Source organism: Mastigoproctus giganteus, chromosome 12 (genome assembly GCF_048544385.1).
Source record: "Mastigoproctus giganteus isolate SK-2022 chromosome 12, ASM4854438v1, whole genome shotgun sequence".
Lineage (NCBI taxonomy): Eukaryota > Metazoa > Arthropoda > Arachnida > Uropygi > Thelyphonidae > Mastigoproctus > Mastigoproctus giganteus.
Genome location: NC_143586.1, coordinates 8,661,476 through 8,677,157, shown reverse-complemented (window position 1 = coordinate 8,677,157; position 15,682 = coordinate 8,661,476). Strand labels below are relative to the sequence as shown.

Here is a 15,682-nt window from a genome sequence, read left to right as displayed (position 1 = left end):
CCTGAACAATCTCTCTTAGTTGGTATAAAAAGATTTGTAGCTTGGAATTTAAAAATTGTCTACAACCACTACAGTCATATTTATGAAAGTGAACTGTGAAATTGTCTTTAAGAAACTGCAAATCAAATTTGCAAAATTTCCTTATTACATGCTAAAACTGACAAAACTGTATTCAGATGGATTAAGCAGATAAAAAATATATATAAAATAATGTAATGAATAAAACACACAAAATAAATGGTTTTTCATCTCACACTAAGTTGTGAAAAAATGTGAGATAAAGTTTGAAAGCTCAGACTAACTGCAATCAGATGACTCATATTCTACCCTGTACAGTTAGTTAGTTCCACCTTTCAATCTTTCCTTATAAGACCATAAAAGGGAATTTAACACAGAATCCATTGCCAATTATTATATAGATTTATAGTATGTTTGTTATTTGGTTTTTAGGAGCATTAGCAACTAAGGCCATATTGCCCCGGGGATATGCGGTGGACATTCCCTGACCTTTCCGCATCCTCCGTATTTGGTGATCACGGGCTCGAACCCCAGTGTAATCAAGAAGTGTGTGCTATGCACTGCTGCTCCTGCCCACCTGGCTACAGAGGTGCCCATCTATAGTATGAGAGCGCAACTTACTGTAATACTTTGTACACACTTTGCTTGATAATTTTCGTGATTTAGCAGTGGCATATGATGAAAGAAAGGAGGCTATAGCATCAGCCAAAAATTAAAACAAAAAAACTTCCTATTTCACCTATCCATCCCCTCCAATAGTTTTCTACTTTTTCCTTGAATTTATTTAAGCTATCAATTTCCACAACAACAACAACAGATGGAAGTTCCAGCAATCAACTTCTCGCTAGCTAAAGGCAAACTTTCACACATATATTCTACAGCTGCCCTTTCTCAACTTGAATTTATGCCTCATCATGTGAATAATCTGAGCAAGAGGAAAAATCCCATTTGAGCCTGCTCAAACCATTCAAAGCCTTAAACACTGCAATCAGATCACATCGCAGATACCTAGTCTCCAGATGTTGCAATTTGCAGAAATGAAGCCTTTTTTTGGTAAGGGCACCCCTTTGTTCCCCCAATCTCTTTGCCCTTTGTACTTGTTCCAGCAACTCTACATCTTTCTTAAAATGAGACCACCAGGCCTGTTTGCAGTACTGAAGATGTGGCCTGACCATTGCTTATATGATGGTACAATCACCTCCTTAACCCTGCTAGCAAAATTTCTGTATATCATTAACAAAACCCCATGAGCTGTCCTGGAAGCCTGTCTGCACTGCTCAAAGAACTTCATATCTGACTGCATAATTACCCCCATGACATTTTTCATTTTCCACTACTCCTGAATGCCGTACCATACAGTTGGTACATTACTCTGGGGTTACTGCTACCCACATGCAATACTTTGCATTCATCAAGGTTAAACTTCAGTTGCCATTTCTCAGCTCATCTGTCTAACTTTTCTAGATCCTATTGCAATAGTATACTCATTAACCACCCTGACAACCTTTGTATGATCTGCAAACTTGGTCATCAAGCCTGACATGCCTTCATCAATTTCATTGATATATAGAGAAAACAACAATGGACCTAACACCAAACCCTGGGGCACTCCACTAATAACATTAGTCCATGAAGAGCAGTGTTCATTGATTCATCATCATCATCAGCAATTTTCAACCTACTGCAGGATGAAGGCCTCTCCAGCAACTTTCCAGTTCCTTCTGTTTTTTGCAATGGCCATCCATTTACTACCCACAAACTCATGAATTTCATCTATCCATCTCCGCCATTGTCTTCCAGGTTTTCTTCTAGCTCCTCTTGGGTACCATTCTGTTATTTTCTTAGTCCATCTGTCATCATGTCTTTGAACTATGTGTCCTTCTCAAGACCATTTTAGTTCTTTAGTTTTGATAACAATGTCCTTTACTTGAGTTTGCTGCCTAATCCATGTGTTTCTCTTCTTATCTAACAGTCTGATTCCCAATATAATTCGTTCCATTCTTCGCTGTGTAGTTCTGAGCTTCTCTTCCATTCTTTTGGCGAATGCCAAAGTTTTACTTCCATAAGTCAAGGTGGGGAGTATACATTGGTCACTATTTTACATTTCAGACAAACTGGGATATTGCTCTTCAGTATGTGACTATATTTCCTGAATGCTATCCATCCAAATTTATTCTTCTCTTAACTTCCAGCCATTTATCATTATTACAGCTAATAACTTGTCCCAGATAAGTATATGACTCCACCTTTTTAATTACTGCTCCTTCAATCATTATGTCCCTTTCTGTACTTGTTCTTCATTACTTTTGTTTTAGCCATATTCATCTTTAGTCCAAAATCCTTACTAACTGTGCATAACTGATTAAGATTTTCCTCTAATTCTTTGGGATCGTGGCTTATGACCACAATGTCATTTGTAAATCGTAAATGGTTTAGGTACTCTCCTTTCACATTGACTCCTTTCTGAGACCAGTCTAGTTTCTGAAAGCTTCCTCAAGGGCAGCAGTAAACAGCTTCAGAGATATTGTGTCTCCTTACTGAATTCCTTTCTCGATTTTAAATTTCCTACTGTCTTTGTATAGTCTAATAAAGGAGGTAGCACTCTCATATATTTTCTTCAAAACCATAATATTAGGGGTATCTATTTCTTGTCTTTCCAGTGCCAGAAACATTGCCTTATGCTGTATGGAGTCAAATGCCTTTTCATAATCCATCAATGTCAGGCATAATGGTGTTTTATATTTGCTTTCTCCATTAGCTGTGATATTACATGAAGGTGAGCTATAGTTGAGAATCCTGTCCTAAAGCCAGCTTGCTCTTTCGGTTGATTTTCATCAAGTATTTTTTCTAATCTGTTAGTAATGACCCTTGTGAACAACTTGAAGATGTGGGGTAACAAGCTAATTGGTCTATAATTTCCAGTTTCTGATTTATCTCCTTTCTTATGCAGCAAAACTATGATTGCATTATTCCACTGCTTAGGCATCACACCTTTTCTAATGCATTTTGTGAAGAGCCTTTCCAGTTTTTGTGTTATGTCTCTTCCTCCCAATTTTAACAACTCTACAGTAACTTCATCACCTCCGGGCCTTTTTGATTCCTCATTTTCTTCAACGCATGTTCTACCTCATCAGGAAGAATATCGGGTATGCTGTACGTGTTGCTAATTTGCGATCCATCTTCCTCACTGGCATCATTCCCTCGCTCCTTGTATAATTCTCTATAGTAGTCTTCTGCTATTTGAATTATGCCTTCTCTGTTATTTATAAGTACACCATCACTATTCTTCCGTTTCAGTATCATTTGTCTTTCTGTATTACTGCTCATGGCTGATGATTAAAGTGCTTTGTTTTCCCTTAATGCTTGATCTACTTTTCTTTTGTTAAATCTTCTTATGTCCTCTCTGAGTCTCTTTCTAATGGCTTTGCATAACTCAGTATACTCAATTTTCTCCTTGTCAGTGTTTATCTTGTTCTTCATTTGTTGCCTTTGGTTCATCATAACAAGTGTTTCTTGAATAATTTTTTCTTCTTTGGATTTCTTTTTCCCTATAGGTTTCTTGGGCTTTATCACTTTCAGAAAGTTGTAATATTCCTCATCGATATCTTGGTCCTGAGCAGTCTGTAGAAGCTCAAACTTGTTCTTAAGTTCCAGTACATACTGCTTTTTCTCCTCTTCAGTTATCTCAAAGACTTGTATTATTTACTCGAGTCAGTTTTTTCCTTTCCTACATCTATATCAAGTGTGCATCTTACCATTCTGTGATCACTTCCAACATTTACCTTGTTCAGGACATATATCTTCTGTTAGTGAGGATGAAGTCAATTTCATTAGTTGTTAATCCATTTGTACTTTTCCATGTCCACTTTTTTTTCACCCTTTTCTTGAAAAAAGTGTTCATTACTGACAATCCTTGAGATTCTGCAAATTCCACAAGTCTTTCACCTCTTTCATTTCTTTCACCAATTCCAAAATTTCCTATAGTTCCCCTTTCTGCACTGTTTTGTCTCTTTCCAACTTTAGCATTGAAGTCCCCCATAATGATAGTGTAGTGGGTTTTCTGCTCATCTAAAATACTTTCAATTTCTGTGTACATTTCTTCAACCTCTTCATCATCATGGCTTGATGTTGGTACATTAATCATTATAACCTTTAGCTTGTACCTCTTAGAAATCCTGAGTAGTAGTCTTAACACCCTTGGTGATGTACTTTTGAATTCCAAAGTGTTGTTTTTTATATCTTTATGAACCAGAAAGCCTACTCAACCTTCGCTCCTTTCACTTTTCCATTTGTGTACAGCAGATTTCCACTTGGTAAACTTATAAGTGATTCATTTCTTCTTCTTGTTTCAGCCAAACCGATGATATTCCAATTCACATTTTCTAGTTCCTTTTCCAGCTCTAATATCCTGTCTTCACTGATGAGCGACCTTTCATTGTAACAGGCCATGTTCAGTTTCCGTGCATGGCAGCCTGGTCGTACCCAGAGATTCTTAGCACCCTCTGCTTCCACTTTGATCCTTTCACTGCCGTAAGAGGGGGAGTGAAAGCCCCTGGGGACTGAGGGCCATTTGTTTCGTTGTGCTGTCATATGCTGGAAGGTTCGGTCTTTTCCTCTTCACACCGACTAGGCGTCTTGAAGAGAACCACTCTACACGTTCGTTGCCACCTAAGTGTCGTAACAGGGCTTACCATCGAGAAGGTGTGCATGAGTGGATTTTAGAGAGGCAGGCCAACCGGACTTCTCCTAAATCTTCTGTAATAGATATTGGATCCATCAGTGTTTTAGACTGAGTGTCTGACAACACAGAATACCTGTTCCCCTCTAAGCCCCTGTCCATTGATTACCACTCTCTATCTTCTCCCATTCAACCATTCCTTTATCTATAGCTGCAACTTGTCCTTAATGCCACACTGCTCCAATTTGTACAGCAGTCTTGGTGTGATTCATATTTCATGTTAATTCATTATGTAATGTCCTTCTCTCAAAACATAAAATTAATTTTATTTTTTATGTATTAGTATGTTGCCTTATATAATTCTCTCTTTCCTTCTTTTTTTTTTTCTTGGAGAATTCCAAGGTTTAGAAACATTGTCCTGAGGTTGCCAGATTTGGGAGATTTAAATGTATAATGGTTGTTCAACCCTCTTATGGCCTTTAACACCTCAATAACACCTCAATTAGATATAGAAGCAGAGCTAGGTTTACAAACTTTGAACTGGAACCTCATCCTGTACAAGTGCTTCCTTGCATCCACAAAGTATTATAATGTGTTCTTAGCTGGAAACTTCAGTACCTTGTTTCCAGCAAGAAATACTGTTTATTAAAAAATCAATATGCAAAAAAATTCAATTTCGAGATATATAGGAAAATTTTGACCATTATGCCCAAAGGAATCCTGTATATGTGAAGAAACTTCAAATGTAGTCTACATGTGAGGTTTAAAACCTTCATATGTAGCTACTTAAATGGCTGCTATTTTCTCACTGCTGAATGAAAGTGGTATGTGCAGGCAGTCAAAAATTCAGACATTGATATTGCTAAAGCAGTTATGAAAGTAACAGCACACATCACATAGTATTTTACTTATGTATATTTGTGGACATGTAAATCCTCATGAGGCTACTTGTAAAAATTACCTATGCAGTCCATTTGTAGAGTGTTTTATTTATTTATTTTTTTGAAAGAAATGTATTACAGCTGCATTCACACACTCTTTTTATATACAGTAACACAAACTAAATCCCATATACAGAATTCCTACACTACTGTCTTTATTATTATATTTTTAATTCTGGCAAATGTTTTTCAGTTTGCTAATCTGATTGCCTTGCTAAGTGATGTGTGCCAGTGGAATTGCATCAGAAAGTTGTTGTTGTTATTTGGTTTTTAGGAGCATTAGCAACTAAGGCCATATTGCTCCGGGAATATGCGGTGGTCATTCCCTGACCATTCCGCATCCTCTGTATTTGGTGGTGATGGGCGCAAACCCCGGTCTAATCAAGAAGTGTGTGCTACGCACTGCTGCTCCTTCCAACCTGGCTACAGAGGCACCCGCACCAGAAAGTCTAAATAAGTTTATAAATATTCCTTACCAGCAGTGGAAAGCATATTAATGACATAGGTGCCATCTGCCCCACAAGTAATCCATGGCCATCACAAGACTAATCAATATTACTGTAATTACCCTGACATTCATTTATCTTCACTGCAAATCCATCACATTAAAGTGTCCATGTCCACAGTGGAGAGTGTTTTGGAAAGGTCATTTAACAAGCAATTTCTAATACTTCTGGGACACGAGGCTGTGTGTCCACAATGAGATGTGTCCATTAAAGGAAGCTTGCTGTAAAGCCACGAAACCTCCCTTAATTAGTCAGTTCACCAGCATTGGAGAATGGACGGAATCTCACGGACATCCAAAGAGGTAAAATTATTAGTGGGTATTTATCACATGCTACAGTAGGGAGGGAGAGAAGATGGTAGTAATAGTCGAGTGTTAAAAACCAAAAGTCATTAAGTCCTTAACTGATCAGAACAGATGCAAGGTGGCTGAAAATTTAAGGTGATGGAGTGAGATGTTCAATGTTGGGAGCACATTAAATGCAATTACCACCAAATGATAGAACAATTAATCTCTGCATTTGTGTGGGAACATCACAACACACCAGTACCCATCCCATGAGAAGAACTCTACAAGTAGATCATTACTGAAGCCACCTTGAATGTCAACTACAAAATATGGAAACTAGAAAATTGTGAATGCCTGAGAATATTTGAACTTTGGGTACAGCTGGCAATATTGCACATCCATGGGCACTTTCAAGATAACAATGCAACCATCCACTGTACAAATGAGTAAAAGAGTAGTATGAGGAACACACAGAATATTATCAGCATTTGGGCCCTGGCCAGCACAATGAACAATGAACCTTGATCCATTGTTCATTTGCAGAATGAACTGGAAAGGTGTGTTCATCAGCAAAATCCTCTGCCCATGTTGCTGTAGGAACTGCAGACAGTTTTGCTATGTAAACAATCCAATATTCCATGTCAGAGCAACAATTTGAGTCAACTCACTATTAGCTCATGGTCCTAGTAAAGCAGCCAGGCAGTTATAGTTCTACGTAATTTGGTAAATAGATATATTAACACCACATGGACCTAGCTGCCACACTGAAAATTCTATGCAACTCAACCCAACCCAACCTTCACAGAAACTGTTTCTACCTACTAGGTAAAATTAGACTTAAAACTATGCATTTACTCAAGCTGTTTGTACAAAGCAAATAAAAATAAAACTGTGCCTAATAACATTTTCAGAAAAATTCTGCTTTACTCTATATCATCACTTTGAGGGCACCTCTGTAGAGAATCAGTTAAGTTACAAAGTTGGTAATCCGAGCTTTGTAACTCTCAGTTATTTCTGAATGACATATTAAGCTATTTTCCAGTTGGAAGTATATAACAGGAATGCTTATGCATAGAGGTTCTTAATTAACACTGACAAATTCTGAAAATTTCTAGAGCAGCACATTCTAAGCCTTCAGTTTAAAAAAAAAAAAAAAAAAAACCATATAGTGGCAATTGTAGATGTACAGATGACTATGGGAAACTTTGCTATATCTTCCCAAATCATGTTTCCAGATGGAAATAAAACTCACAATATGACATGAATGAGTCTACTGATAATTATAAACTCTGTAATGTACGCATCTCAATTTAAAAATCAAGGATTTTTTTAAACATATGGCTTAGAATGTGATGCTATTATAAATATATGCTATAAATGCTAACAATGCAGTTGAGAAATGAACAAAGCAAAGACAACAAAGAATTTATAGGAGAAAACAAAACAAAACTGCTCACTTTCAAGTTCATATGACTTACAACATAGTGTGCCACTTCTTATGCCACTTCTTCTATGTTCATACAGTCTTGTTGTGTATTATGTATGCTCACCAGCGATTGCACATTACGTGATGTGTAGGGTGAAAAACCCAGAATAATTTATGGCTCGGGGGGAGCTCAACCTGAGATTAGTATTGGTTAAATGATATTCCAACAATATCTGCCTTTGATGTCTTCACCGGCACCTCAAATTCATTTATTAAACTCCTATCATTGGTGTACATGCAAGTATACATGCACCTGTTCTTACTCTTAGTTATCCTAACATAGCTCATGTATTTACTTGTTCCATGATAACTCTCAGAAGTCCTGGAAATGCCCCAGCACCTTGCTTTCCAGGCTGCTGCTCATTCCAATACAAGAATCACTTTCACTTCTGCCTGCAGCTACTGTTAATCTGTGAATTCCCCCAAGCTAGCAGTTTTCCAACCCACCTAACACTGCCTCTATAGCATCAGCAAATATTCTTGCACCCTTTCTATTTAAGTATATCCCATCCCTGTAGAAGTAATCTCTCCTGTTAACAATGTAATGGTAACTGATGCAAGAAAGAAAGCATATACAGCATCAACCAAAAACCACATGCATACACTACCCATATAATTTGTCTAATCATTTCTTAAACACCAGGTGGAAGTTTGTTCTAACAATTAATTACCCTCTGGCTGAAAGAAAATTTTTGCACATCTATAATTCTAGATTCATCCTTTTCATTTATGTGTATTGTCCAAGAAAGAGTAAGGATATTACCAGCATTTATTTTGCTAACTACAGCTTGAAAGGAATGATGATAATAGCTAATCATGATTAGGAGCAACCAATACTAATGCATGCATGCGTGTGTGTGTGTGTGTGTGTGTGTGTGTGTGTGTGTGTGTGTGTGTGTGTGTGTGTGTGTGTGTGCGCGTGCGTGCGTGCGTGCATGTGTGTGAGAGAGAGAGACAAGGACTGATTATCAACGAATCATCCAGTAATATCAAGAATAAACAACAATATAAACTTTTACTCTGCTTCCCAAAAAAAAGTAAGTGTTCATTGTTTACTGTTGTGTATATTATAGGAGCTTCAACAGTGCTTGATGAAGCAGAGAACTTGCAAAGCAAGTACTAATTACCAAGAATTTTTTTATTTAAAAGTTTCAAAAAGTGCCAGATTTTTGAGAATTCTGGATTCTCGAAATTATTAGATTTATGAAATTTTACTGTAAATGTTTTTGTTAAGATTATAAACCTTTACATTATAACTTACCTATGCTGCAGAGAATTTCTTTTGACTAAAAAAAAACAAAGAAAAGAATCAAATGCACAAGAGAAAATAAATACATCACGAGAGCCATGTTAAGATGAGAAGCCTGGAAGTGGCTATGTATATCAGCCAACTCTAAGGGGCAGCAAAAATAAATGTTATTTAAGAAAGCCTTTTTATGTTGCGAGATAAATGACAAAATCAACACAATATTACTTGAGATCTTTTTTGTGTAATAAGAAGGGTCAGTATTTTCTTATCACATGCCAGGCCCTTAAAATCTTGCCACAGCTCTATATATTACACTTTTGAAAAAGACTAATACTGCATATTACCAATGTTGATAATTCAGGGAAGGTGAAAAGTTTTTCAATTAAGCAGAGATCGGTGAATGGCACTATTTCATAATATAAGGCTATCACAATGAGTTGCTTCAGTGTTGACTAACTAAATAAGTAATATTTCCCCAAAGAGAGGTATAATTTTACTTATTTCTAATGTGATACTCCCACCTAGACAGATTTCAGTGCTTATCGGTACCTTTTAGGAAGAGAGCCACCCATCATATCACAGATACCAATCTCTCTCTCTCTCTCTCTCTCTCTCATGTTACTTATTTGTGTAGGACTGAGACAACACACTGTGACCCTTTCATATTATGAATGTCATATATTAAGTCTTTTGTCTCAGTTGAACAAGCTTCTTATTTCTTTACCCCCCTTTTTTTTTTTTTTTAAATATCATGAAGATGCAGAATTTCTATTTTGTATGCTGCATATCACATTAAAACTCTAATTAAAAAAATTTAGAATAATTCTATTTTATCATATTTGCCAAGTATAGTTGCCATAGTTGTAAAAATGCCTCCACAGATTAGCAAAATGATCAAATGGTATTTATTAATTTCCTTCTTAAATTAGAATGGAGGTTATAAGAATGGAGTTAAATTAGAAGTCTTATATATAACTATGAATATAACCATGTATGGAGTGTAATAGTGTTAGTGATATTAACAAATGCATAATTCAAAACTTGAAGACCAATATACATGATAATCATATGATGCAAAGAGAAAAAAATTTGATCCCTTTGAAATAGATTTTTAAATTAACTTTTATAATTGGTAGCGTTGACATAACTGCCAACTTTTGACTTTCAAAAAAAAAAAAAAAAGTTAAAAGAGATCAGACAATTGCAAGCAGAAGGGAAAACAGAAAACATTGCATCACAATAGGTAAACTAGCAGGATAACAGATTTTTTTCTGTAAAAAAATTATATAAAACTTTATTTAATCAAGTTGTGAGGTTTAATAAATCTCACAACTTGGAGTCTTGCTAAGTTTAAAGAAGAAGGATGATTAACCAGAAAGGCAATAGTATAAATATTGTCTTATTTAAAGTTTTATTATTATTCTATTTATTTATCTAGCTGATGCAGAAAAAGTTTACTACCTTGCATCATTTGGAATTATTAATACTTAATTACTATGGAATTACTAATATTAAATAGGGAGAAAAAAAATTGTAGTACAGTGAAACTTCTCCTAACGGACACCTCTCTTTAACGGACATCTCTCTACAACGGACATTTTCAAATTCCCCAACTCTCCTCTATTGGTTTTAACGTGTTTTCAGCTTCTGTCTAGCGGACATTCTCTGTAACGGACGTGGACAGGCAATCTGCACTGTTTCGTTTAGATTAGCACTTAATTTGATCTCCCCATAACGGACAGCGGGCGAGCTCACGGCCCTTTTTCTAGGAATGTTTCATCCACGTATTGTCTCAATCGTGTGTTTATTTTCTATTTCCGATTCTCTGAATTTTATCAAGGTTTACGTCGCGGTTCTAAACGCTTTTTCAAGAATTTTAAGGCATGTGTAAAACTTCTGATGAATTTGGTGTGTGCAGGGGGGGGGGGGATATGGTCGGCCTTTCGTCTTTTCAGTTTTGTTCAGTGTTGTGTGAAGTGCACAATGTCTTCTCGTAAACATTTAACTTTAAAAGATAAAGTCGAACTCATTAATGCGTATGATCGGCAAAAAAATAGTGTTCGCAATCTCGCTGCAAAATTCAAAATCGGGAAGTGCAGGTAAGCGACATCCTAAAGAATAAAAATGAACTGCTCAAACAATTTTGGCAACACGGAAATGATCAGGTTCAAAAATCATTCCCGAAAACTTTGGACTTCAAATTGACAATGTTACGTATGAGTGGTTTTGTCGCGCACGTGCTAAAAAAATTCCCATTAATGGGCCTATTATTAGGGAAAAGGCTTTGGAGGTTGCAAAATCTATGGGAATAAATGAGTTCAAAGCTTCTGTGGGATGGCTAGACAAGTTCTAAACTCGGCATAAAATTTCTTGGAAAACCGTAAGTGGTGAAGGTGGATCTGTTGATACTGGGGTTGTAACAGAGTGGACCGTCAAATTGGAAGATTTATGTCGTGATTTTCAAGCTAAGGATATTTACAACTGTGACGAAACAGGGTTGTTTTTTAAGCTCTTCCTGAAAAAAACAATGAGTCTAAAAAACGAAAAGTGCCAGGGCAGAAAAATTTCTAAGGAACGCTTGACTGTACTATTGTGTACAAATATGCTGGGAGACTTTGAACAACCTCTTGTTATAGGAAAACCACAAAATCCTCGTTGTTTCAAGGGCATAAAGTTGAATCTTTTGAATGTTGACTGGAAGTCTAATAAAAAAGCGTGGATGACACAAGATATCATGAGCGAATGGATAAGTCACTTTAACCAAAACATGATTCGTCAGAACAGAAAAATTATTCCTTTCATGGATAATGCTGCATCTCTCCTGCACATTGAATTGTCCAACATTCAAATCGTTTTTCTGCCACCAAACACATCTGCAGAGTGTCAGCCCTTGGATAAAGGGATAATAAAAAATTTTAAACTTCACTACAGAAAACGTGTTTTAAGACATCTCATTGCAAACATGAACGATGTAACATGTGCGAGTGACCTTGCAAAGAAACTCAGCATCCTAGATGGGATTCAATGGATTTCCTCTTCAGTAAACGCAATTAGAAAACAAACTGTCATGAACTGTTTTGTAAAGTCTGGCTTCTCAAACACAAAAATTTAAGTTGTGAACAGCAATGTGGAGCACCAAGAAGAACAAGAACTTCAACATCTATTGATAATGTATGATACTTCCGCTACAAGTGACCCTGGCTACAAATATATAGACTCGAACCTCACTACAGAAGATGGTGCTCTAGATATCAACGACATTATCATCGATATTTTTCAAGAAGTTGATCATGAGGATGAAGAAATGGAAGGAGATCATTCTATCGAAGAACATATGAACAACGAACCACCGATGAAAATAGAAGAAGCGCCATACAAATCAATCGTTTAAAAATGTTTTTCGCCGCTGAAGAAGATACTGAAGGACTTTCGATGGTTTCTTCACTCGAAACAATGTTGAAACAAAATTATCAGCCGGAAGAAGGTGCAGAAGAAAATAAGTGATTACTGTATGTATTTTTCTTAAGATAAAGTCATAATATGCATAGCACAATTGTATGTATATTATTTACAAAAATATTGTTCAAAATCTGTATATATTTTAATTTAATTTTACATTAAACGTTTAACGATTTTTCTTTCTTTCTTTTTTTTTTTCTCCCTCAGACTTCTTGTTAGCGGACACTTCTCTCTAACGGACACATTTTCATTCCCCATGGCTGTCCGTTAAAGGGAAGTTTCACTTCATATAAAGCCCACTACTACGACAAAATATAGCAAGCAGGATTAATTATAAAATAATAATAATAAAAAAGCAAGAACTGCTGAAGACAGATGATAGCAGTAATTATGCCAGACTGACAGTATTAATATTAGTAGTGGGCGAAGTGAGTGGTCCTTTAGGTTCTCACAGACATTCTCTCAGATATGCCAGACAAGCTGTACTTGGTACCTGGGAGTCTAAAACACTGATGGAACTGATATTCGGGTGACATTCAAGTAAAGTGGACCCAATTTCGGCAAAGTAAGGACGGTCTGTGACAGTCAAATCCTCTGCTTGCACCTTCAAGATGGTGGAACTGTTAGTAATCCTGGGTATAACCTCCATGCACAATCACACTGTGGGTAACCACCCAGGTGTGAACAATGTAAGCAGGGGTCAAGGTGTGGCACCCACACCACATGGAGAAATACTGCCCCTCCGTGACACCAAGCAATACCAGGTGGTAGATAACTCTCATCAACCGGAGCAATACCACCACTTTGCTTATTGGAGGCTTGAAGTGGTGGAACCTATGTTTAGTTTCCAGAGCTAACCCTTCCCCATCTTTTCCATCATGCAGTATGACTGATGACTTTTGAGGTTATGATGGACATTGACTGGAACTTGTGGGTTGGTCACTCGCACACTAGTCAGACTTTTGTGGATTTATTGGATGATTGTTTTCTGCAGCAGCATGTTCGAGAGGCAACCAGAGAAAGTAATACTCTTGATCTGGTTATCAGCAATGATCATTCGTGTATTAAGAATTTGCAGATAAAGGAACCACTAGGTGGTAGTGATCACAGTGTACTGATGTGGGATTTACTTAAAGATTTAATTACCATCAGGGGTAAAGGAAAGGGTTTTTGCTTCCGTAAAGGTGAGTACAGTGGTCTCCAACAGTTTTTAAATTCTGTACAGTGGGATAAACTGACAATGTTACCAACAGTAAATTCTAAGTGGGAAGCATTCAAGGAATTAATCGTGGAAGCTACTAAAAGTTTCATACCTATTAAGAAATATTGTTCAAGGTTTAGGCCTAAATGGTTATCTAATGAACTAATGAGACTCGTAATAGAGAAGAAAAATGCATGGGATGCATATAAATTATCAAGCGACTCAGAAGCCTATGGCAGATACAAGTTAGTCTGTAATCAGGTCACAAAGGAGGTTAGGCAGGCGAAGGCAGATTACGAGAAATCTTTGGCAAAAGATGCTAAGAAAAACAGCAAGGATTTCTTTACTTATATAAACTCTAAAAGGAAGGGGATGAATCTGATTGGTCCACTTGACATCGATGGTTCGACTGTTGATGATCCTGCTCAGACAGCAAACAAACTGAATGAGTATTTTGCATCTTCATTCACACATGAGGAATTATTAAGGTTTGAAAATGGCAGAAGGTTATCAAATTGTAGCAGGGTGCTTAATGATTTTGTAATAACTGAGAGCAAAGTGGAGGAGAAATTGTTGAAGTTAAACATAAGAAAAGCACCTGGGGTGGATGGGATCTATCCAGTTATATTAAAGGAGGCGGCAAAGCAACTAAGCAAACCCTTAGCCATAATTATGAGAGCGTCCCATGGACTGGAGATGTGCAAATGTATCCCCAATTCACAAAGGGGGATCGAAGGGTGACACGAGTAATTACAGACCAGTTAGGTTAACTTCTGTTCCTGGTAAAATAATGGAGTCACTGGTTAAAGATGCATTGCAGGATCATCTAGACAAGACTGCAGCAATAATTCAGACACAGCATGGGTTTGTTAAGGGAAAGTCTTGTCTGACAAATTTGATAGGATATTATGATATGGTTACAAAGGAACTGGATGCAAAAAATAATTTTGATATCATATATTTGGATTTCAGGAAAGCTTTTGACACTGTTGCGCATGGAAGACTATTGTACAAATTGGAGCAGAATGGTATTAAGGGTAAGTTGCTACAATGGATAAAAGGATGGTTAAGTGGGAGAAGACAGAGGGTGGTAATCAATGGGTGCTGCTCTTCTTGGACTAATGTTATTAGTGGAGTCCCACAGGGTTCTGTGTTAGGTCCACTGTTGTTTTGTATATTTATCAATGATATTGATGAAGGTATATCAGGCTTAATGTCGAAGTTTGCAGATGATACAAAGGTTGGCAGGGTTGTTAATGACAGTAATGGCAGTGTGCTTCTGCAACAGGATCTAGATAATTTGGGCAGATGGGCTAAGAAGTGGCAACTGAAGTTTAACCTTGACAAATGCAAAGTACTGCATATGGGTAGAAGTAACCTCAGAGAAACGTACCAACTGTGTGGTACTACACTTAAGGTGGTAGAAAATGAAAAAGACCTGGGAGTAATTGTGCAGTCAGATACGAAGTTTTCTGAGCAATGCAGACAGGCTGCCAGGGCAGGTCATGGGGTTTTGTCAATGATATATAGGAATTTTGCTAACAGGGAAAAGGAGGTGATTATCCCTCTGTATAAGGCAATGGTCAGGCCATGCCTTGAGTACTGCGTACAGGTCTGGAGGACTCATTTTAGGAAGGATGTAGATTTACTTGAGCATGTACAGAGAAGGGCAACAAGATTGGTGAGGGGAATGAAGGGATCCTCTTACCAAGAGAGGCTTAAGTTCTGCAAATTGCAGTGGCTGGAGACCAGGCACCTGCGCGGTAATCTGATTGAGGTCTATAAGGCCTTGAATGGGTTGAGCACGCTGAATTCTGATGGGATCCTTCCGCTTGTTCAGATTACGAACCTAAGGGG

General features: G+C 37.2%; 1 protein-coding gene across 3 annotated transcripts in view; it reads right to left on the bottom strand.

Annotated features, from left to right (window-relative positions):
* The window catches only part of LOC150076660 (uncharacterized), a 349,756-nt gene that overhangs the window by 20,534 nt on the left and 313,540 nt on the right, over positions 1-15,682 (bottom strand). For all 3 annotated transcript variants that reach the window (XM_090386112.1, XM_090386111.1, XM_090386113.1), the window contains one exon: positions 9,178-9,202. In XM_090386112.1, the coding sequence (XP_090242238.1) occupies positions 9,178-9,202 (25 nt within the window). The remainder of the gene's footprint in view (positions 1-9,177; positions 9,203-15,682) is intronic.